Source organism: Capra hircus, chromosome 1 (assembly GCF_001704415.2).
Source record: "Capra hircus breed San Clemente chromosome 1, ASM170441v1, whole genome shotgun sequence".
Classification (NCBI taxonomy): domain Eukaryota; kingdom Metazoa; phylum Chordata; class Mammalia; order Artiodactyla; family Bovidae; genus Capra; species Capra hircus.
Window position 1 is genome coordinate 105,735,117 of NC_030808.1, and position 8,269 is coordinate 105,743,385.

General features: G+C 40.1%; 1 protein-coding gene across 1 annotated transcript in view; it reads right to left on the reverse strand.

Moving 5' to 3' along the window:
* The window catches only part of NMD3 (NMD3 ribosome export adaptor), a 34,312-nt gene extending 26,461 nt beyond the window's left edge, over nt 1–7,851 (reverse strand). Inside the window, exons 1-4 of the mRNA XM_005675374.3 lie at nt 7,725–7,851; nt 7,106–7,161; nt 5,889–6,023; nt 3,832–3,928 (exon numbers count right to left, since the gene is read on the reverse strand). Of these exons, the coding sequence (XP_005675431.2) occupies nt 3,832–3,928; nt 5,889–6,023; nt 7,106–7,149 (276 nt within the window). The 5' untranslated portion in view covers nt 7,150–7,161; nt 7,725–7,851. The remainder of the gene's footprint in view (nt 1–3,831; nt 3,929–5,888; nt 6,024–7,105; nt 7,162–7,724) is intronic.

Genomic DNA, 8,269 nt, shown 5'->3' on the forward strand with positions numbered 1-8,269 from the left:
CTCTCCCTACAGCTAATGAGGCCGCGATGGCACAGAAGCGGCGGCTATGGTTTTTCCAGTGGATGTGAGAGTTGGACTGACTATAAAGAAGGCTGAGTGCCGAAGAATTGATGCTTTTGAACTGTGGTATTGGAGAAGACTCTTGAGAGTCCCTTGGACTGCAAGGAGATCCAACCAGTCCATCCTAACGATCAGTCCTGGGTGTTCATTGGAAGGACTGATGTTGAAGCTGAAACTCCAATATTTTGGCCACCTGATGTGAAGAGCTGACTCACTGGAAAAGACCCCGATGCTGGGAGAGATTGAGGGTAGGAGAAGCGGATGACAAAGGATGAGATGGTTGGATGGCCTCACTGACTCAAAGGACATGGGTTTGGGTGGACTCCAGGAGTTGGTGATGGACAGGGAGGCCTGGTGTGCTGCAGTTCATGGGGTCGCAGGGAGTCAGACACGACTGAGCGACTGAACTGAAATGAGAAGTAATGACTGATTTTTTTTCTCATCTTCTCAAACTTTTATCATCAAAGGATCCCAGGATTCAGTCCTCAAATTTCTCCTTCTCTAAACTCCCTAGGAAAGCTCATCCAATTTCATAGCTTTAAATACCATATACATCCCCAAATTCATTATCTTCAGTCTAGACCATGCCCTTGCTTATTCATCCAGCTCCCCACTATTTCTGCTTCCATGTCTAATGAACAGCTAAGTACCACCTGAGATGAGTTTTGATTTCTCCCACCTGACCTCCTCCTTTTGAAGTCTTTCCTACTTCACTAATAGCAACTTCCTCCTGGTTGCTCAAGAACCACAGAAGTCACCCTTGACCCTTTCAACTCATAAGCATACATCCAGCTTCATCAATAAAGCCTACTGACTACCTTCAACAACAGAGCCAGAATCAATCCACTTCTCGCTACCTCTACTACTGATTCAAATATCATTTCTCATGATTACTACAATTGCTTCCTAAAGGCCCACATCCCCCTCATATCTATTCTAAACATATGAAATTCTCCAGGCAAGAATATCCAAGTGGGTTGACATTCCCTTCTCCAGGGAATCTTCCCGACTCAGTGATCGAACCCAGGTCACCTGCATTGCAGGCAGATTCTTTACCAGACATCTAAGCCACCAAGGGAGCCCTACTCAGAGTAAAAACCAGTCCTCAAAAGGGCCCATAGGCCTGACCTACTTAGACTTTCCATGTCTTCCCTAGTTCACCCCCAAGTACTTTGTCCTCCCAGTTCCACTCTAACCATACAGGTTTGCTCCTGTCCCTGGCCTCTACACTTGTTTTGCTACCCATAGTGCTCTTCTCTAAACTGTGGCCTCCTCCCTTACTTTTAATGTTTATTCTAGTGTCACCTTCAGAGATAGCAATGGCACCCCACTCCCGTACTCTTGCCTGGAAAATCCCATGGATGGAGGAGCCTGGTGGGCTGCAGTCCACGGGGTCACTAGGAGTCAGACACAACTGAGCGACTTCACTTTCACTTTTCACTTTCATGCACTGGAGAAGGATATGGCAACCCACTCCAGTGTTCTTGCCTGGAGAATCCCAGGGATGGGGGAGCCTGGTGGGCTGCCGTCTATATGGCTGCACAGAGTCGAACATGACTGAAGCCACTTAGCAGCAGCAGGATCACCTTATCAACGAGGTCTCCTCTAAGCACTCTATTTTGAATTGCACCTCTTCCTGAGCAGTTTTTATCCCCTTCCTCAATTTTTCCTCCACAGAATTTATACCTTTTAATATACTTATATATTTTGCTTACTACCCACTCCACACCCTCCTCTTCAACCAAAATAAAAGGTCTCCAAGACAGAGATTTTCCTCCCTCATTCACTGCCATATTTCTGACACCACAAGCAGACTGGCACAAGGCTGACACTTAATAAACATCTGTGAAATGCTAATGAATTAGTAATGAACATTTGATAAAAGCCTGAGGAATCAAAGCAAAAGACCAAGTTACACAAAAAAACTGACTCCAGGGGAAAAAACAAGAAAAACTTGAGACAAATCAGGGAACAGAAGGAAAGTATAAAAACAACAATTAAACTTTCAGAAATATTCAACAGACTGAATCAAGAACATTAAAAATTCTAAACTTAAACTACTAGTACTGAAAAAAATTCATACAAAAATTGGAAGATAAAAGAAACTGCCAGGAACACATGGAAAAAAAGGATTAAAGACAACACAAGGGCAAAAAGGCATTTCACAAAGTTTTAAGCTGGTAGGGCCAACATTAGACAAATGAGAATTCCAGGGAGAAAGAAACAGGAAAATAAAGAGAGAAACTTCAAAGAACTACTACACGAAATTTTTTCAGAGGCTAAGAGAATCTGAAGGCCTTCAAACCAAAAGAGTCCATTTCAATTAAAAACATAGCTGGTGGAAATAATTAATAAAGTTCAGCACAAAGAAAACTGAAAGTGTTACGTAGAGAAACTAGACTAACAAACCCTGTTTGGTTTTTGGAGATGTTTATGTACTGACTTTAAATAATTAGTACAGGTATCTTCCTTCCAGAGAGTAATGAAAATTTTTTAAAAAACTGACAACCATAACCCTAATATTATTATAGTCTCAAAAATTATGTTTAGTGATGGTCGTATATATTTTTTTTTTCATTAAAGATTACTGCACAAAAGGGGTTCTCAAATGATCACCTAAAAAGTTTGATTCTATACTAAATCTTTTAAAGCAAAAGGACTTTCATTTCCATTAAAGAATATATACAGACTGGTTCCAAATAGGAAAAGGAGTACCTCAAGGCTGTGTATTGTCACCCTGCTTATTTAACTTATATGCAGAGTACATCATGAGAAACACTGGCTGGAAGAAGCACAAGGTGGACTCAAGATTGCCGGGAGAAATATCAATAACCTCAGATATGCAGATGACACCACCCTTAAGGCAGAAAGTGAAGAGGAACTAAAAAGCCTCTTAATGAAAGTGAAAGAGGAGAGTGAAAAAGTTGGCTTAAAGCTCAACATTCAGAAAACGAAGATCATGGCATCTGGTCCCATCACTTCATGGGAAATAGATAGGGAAACAGTGGCTGACTTTATTTTTTTGTACTCCAAAATCACTGCAGATGGTGACTGCAGCCATGAAATTAAAAGACGATTACTCCTTGGAAGGAAAGTTATGACCAACCTAGATAGCATATTGAAAAGCAGAGACATTACTTTGCCAACAAAGGTCCGTCTAGTTAAGGCTATGGTTTTTCCAGTGGTCATGTATGGATGTGAGAGTTGGACTGTGAAGAAGGCTGAGCACTGAAGAATTGATGCTTTTGAACTGTGGTGTTGGAGAAGACTCTTGAGAGTCCCTTGGACTGCAAGGAGATCCAACCAGTCCATTCTGAAGGAGATCAGCCCTGGGATTTCTTTGGAAGGAATAATGCTAAAGCTGAAACATCAATACTTTGGCCACCTCATGCGAAGAGTTGACTCATTGGAAAAGACTCTAATGCTGGGAGGGATTGGGGGCAGGAGGAGAAGGGGACGACAGAGAATGAGATGGCTGGATGGTATCACAGACTTGATGGACATGAGTTTGGGTGGACTCCAGGAGTTGGTGATGGACAGGGAGGCCTGGCGTGCTGCGATTCATGGGGTCGCAAAGAGTCAGACACGACTGAGCGACTGAACTGAAAGATGAAAACAGCATGTGTAGTAGTGTGCTTATCAACAGCAGCATTTAACAGTTATTTTGTAAAATCTACTCATACAAAGATTATCTAAAAATGAGACATTAAATCACACTCACACCCACACCCACATATACCTACAAAAACTGATTTTAGCTATTTTACCTACCTTACTCAGAGGGGCTTTGATTTTTTTCAAACACAAAGCAAGAAGATCCCTGGATTCTAATGCACACTGTACCCAAGTTGCTGGTGGCTGGAAATACCTGGGAAAAAGGTACCATATTGAAACTAAGTATCTCTCAGCAAAAAAAAAAAATCACTTAAATATGAAGACACAACAACAATTATTAACCAGATATACTACTACTCAAGGTTGATCTGAGGCACTTAACCCAAATATATTTTAATAGGTTCAGAAACTTTCAATTAGACCAGTAGTTTAGTTAAAAAGGTGAAATTATGAGTATTTGAGAAAGTCAATCTGTAATAACTTATTAAAAGGTCTTATTACTTCAAGCACCAGTAAGAATTACAACGATGACAAAATGCTTAGGATTTCCTGGTGCTATGTTCTGAAACATGGATAAAAATTCATCTCACAATAGCATTAAAATGGTTTATAGTGAACAAATAAAATGCTTAGGAACTGCTTGTTTCTCACACGCACAAAAAATGTAAATTAGTACCTAATACTATGTATAAATAAGAGCTCAAGACTACTCACGCACTTCAAATCCCTTTTCAGGCTTCCCTGATGGCTCAGACACTACAGAGACTGCCTGCAATGCAGGAGACCCAGGTTTGATCCCTGGGTAGGGATGATCCTTGGAGAAGGGAACGGCAACCCACTCCAGTATTCTTGCCTAGGAAATCCCTTGTACAGAGGAACATGGTGGGCTACTGGCCATAGGTTCACAAAGAGTCAGACATGACTGAGCAACTAACACACGAATCTTAATTTTAATTTTCAAATTTCAAATTGTAAAATTTAAAGTCTTATATAAAACATGACTAAATTAAAATCTTTTATATATGTACTTGAAGTCTTATAGCCCAACCAGGCAAGGAGTTAGGGCAGTGCTTAGCATATAGTAAATGCTCAACAAATGTTTGTTAAATACATAATACTTCTAAATGTATTATGTGAATGCTTTGTTCATACTCGTTAAGTAAATATTCTGATTTTCACTTTTAAAGGTTCACTGATAAACCTTACTTACACAGGTCCCTTTGTTGTAAGCCAAGTTTTTAGATTTAGAAAATGTTTCATATGTAATCTATTAAAGCCCCTTCATTATGAGGAGGAAATTACGGCGTTAGAGAAGTTATATGGCCAAGTTTCAGAGACCTAGTTCATGAGGAATCTAGTGTTTTTCTCACTCCACATCACTATAGAGAATAACAGATTAAGATTATAAACTATAATCTCCCTGAAACAGAATACAAGTTTCCTGTTTTTATATTTATGTACATGTTTTATGTATTTTTCCGGAAAAATGCAGCTTTTAAATTCTTAACGGGATTCATGAACCCCTCCCTCCCAAAAAAGTTACTCACCACTAGAGTCCTAACCCACTTGGGAAGTCACAGACATACCATGTTATGGGTAGCTTCAATGGGCAGTTTTGTATTACTCAATAGCAGACTAGACATAAGCTATTTATGCAACAGCTAAAGAATGTAAAAAACAGTAACTTAAGTTTGCCTTCAAATTTTTGACCATGCTAGACATGATATACTGAGCTTCTTCCCCATTAGCCATAGTCATTTTAGTTACACAGGAACATTAATATAGGATTTTTAAAACACACTGCCAAATTACTTTTAAATATAAGGTGCTTTTTATCATATATGGCTTTGAATGACTGAAGGGAAAAACAAAAACTTCATGGTAATTGGAACAGTTATGTCTTTAAAATCTGCTCTCACTCCTGAAAACATTAACTTTTATGTATTAATTATACATATCAAACCTTTTAATCCCGTAACAGAAAAAAAGCAGATTCTATCCCTTTATACTAACTTCACCACATTAGCAGGGAAAACTAGAAAACTACATTACAAAATCGCAAATTCTATAATCTCTAGCTTTGACACCATAAATAAAACTTAAATCTCAGTTACATGCACTTTCATATATGTATCTTAATCTCACTATATTCTAGTGGCTCTCTTATATATGAATTTCAACTTTAAGTAGGATAAAAAAGTATCACACTATACCTTTGGCACTGTTTGCAGAAAGATATAAAGACTTGTTTCGGAATGCCTTGGCTGATGTCTACTTTGCTTCGCAGACAAGCCACACAAATGTTAGCAGGATTTGGACTAATTGGGACACCACAATCGCAGCACAAGCTTAAATAAAGCATACATTTTTTCAAGTTACATTTCATAAGTGTACTAGTTAGATTTAAAAACTATCAAACAGGGATTAGCAGATACAAACTACTATATATAAAATGAACAAGGTCCTACTGTATAGCACAGGGAACTATAATCAATATCCTATAATAAACCATAATGGAAAAGAATATGAAATATATATATATATACAACTGAATCACAGTTATATATATAAAACTAAATCACACTGCTGTACAGCAGAAACTAACACAACATTGAAAAATCAACTATACTTCAATAAAAAATAGTAATAAAATTAACAAACCAACCAAAGTCTTCAAGTTAGGCCATAGTATCTCTGCCCTTTTTAAAAACCTGACTTTGAGCAATCTTCAAAGATGCACTAGATTTTTAAAAGTCTTAGATTATTGACGGAAAAAACAAATATGGCCACAATTCCAAAAAGCCTCAAAATATGACTGATATACAAAAGGTTAAAAAAGGTCTAGAGAATCTAAATAACTGCTAATAGTAATCATTAGACAGCTTTATAGACCAAAGGCAAAAAATTTTTTAAAGCCTCAATATAGCACCGGGACTCCCAAAATGTAAAAAGGATGGAAGAGTATCAGTATAACTGATGGCAGTGTCATAACTCTAGGTGTATTGAGAACAGAAAGTATTTAAAAATCATTGAGCTATCCAAAATAAGAGTTCTATAAGCATTAATGTCCACTGTGGTAGCCACCAGGCATATGTGACTACTGAGGATTCGAAATGTGGGTAATGGAAGAAGTGAATACTTAGTTTTATTACATTTTAATTACTTGAAATTTAAAAAGCCACATATGGCCAATGGTTGATGCCAATCTAGAAGAATGTACAGAGACTATTTTAATACTTTTAAAACAGTATTTACCACAAAAAACTTTCTAGAGAAAAAGGACCTCGTTTTTTCCAGGAAACAAGGCTTTTCATTTTTTCCACTTAAGACAAATCCCCCTAAAAGAAAAGCTTTCCCCATAGTAAATTTTAAAGACTCATTTTAACGTTTTTAAATGTAATGGGGATAGGGGAAAAGGGACGCGACTCACATATGTCCAGGTGTGTGCTTGACGGGTTCCGTCATATACTCCATTTTTCTGTACACCTTGATTTCAAGGACAGAGAACAGTGAAATTTAGACATTTTTCTATTCACTCTTTTATACAAATCATCCTTCTGCCTCTTCTGTATAAGACAGCCAAGCCTCGTACAGCCGCAAATAAGAAAAACTCATTCCACCTGCAATCTCTGGAAGAAGTAATTTCCTTAATAACAGAAGGAAGCGACTGGAGGAGGATCCCATATGCAAGACCCTCGGAGCCACGAAACTGGGCGCTGACCTCAGGTGTCACTTGGGCGCCAACCCTGGCGAACTCAAAAAGGGGCCAGAAACGGCCAGGGCCGTTCCGGACACCACCAGGCCCAAACCCTGCTGCCGACGCGCCTAGAACCCACTGCAGAAGTCCGCGGGCGGTGTCACCGGGCCTGCAGGCCACCCACCCCGACCTGACCCCGCACCCCGCGGATAAGACCTCATGCAAGCTCCTGCTGGCGGCGCACACGCCGCGCCCAAGCGGCCCGAAGTCGGCCCACGACCAGGGAGTTCGTCCCGGTCTCTTCTTAGAGACCCCCGAGACTGCAGCGCCGGACTCGGCCACCAGAACTTACTTAACACCACTGGGCCTGACCCAAACGTGCTCAAAAATCTACAGCGAAACCAGCTTCAGTAGCCCGGGGCGTAGCCGCCAGAGCTGACGCCAGCACAGCGCAGATCACGCGAGAGAAGAGTTCGAAATCCCGCGAGTCGCGAGACGAGACTCACAGCTGCGAGTCGGGGCGGAGGAAGGGGAGGGCGCTGGAGAAAGTTGGGCGGAGCGGAGGCCGAACGGGTGGGATGGATCCAAGAGAGAAGATAGGGGGCTCTCTCGTCCTATGGCTCCTGAGATTTAACAGACTTTACAACTCTCCTATTGGGTTATCATCCTTCCTTGGCCAGAACTCACTCAAAGCCACTCTTTAGATATTCCTATTGGGAACTTGCTTCTTGGTTAAATGATTATATAAAAGTTATCCGTTCACGGCACCACATTACACAAAGAAATTAGAGTAACTTACATTGAGGGCAGTGCCTTTTGTCCCTTTTGCTCACCGTTGTATGCCTAATGCCTGTCACATCATAACTGCTCCAATGAATATTTGTTGAATAGATGAGA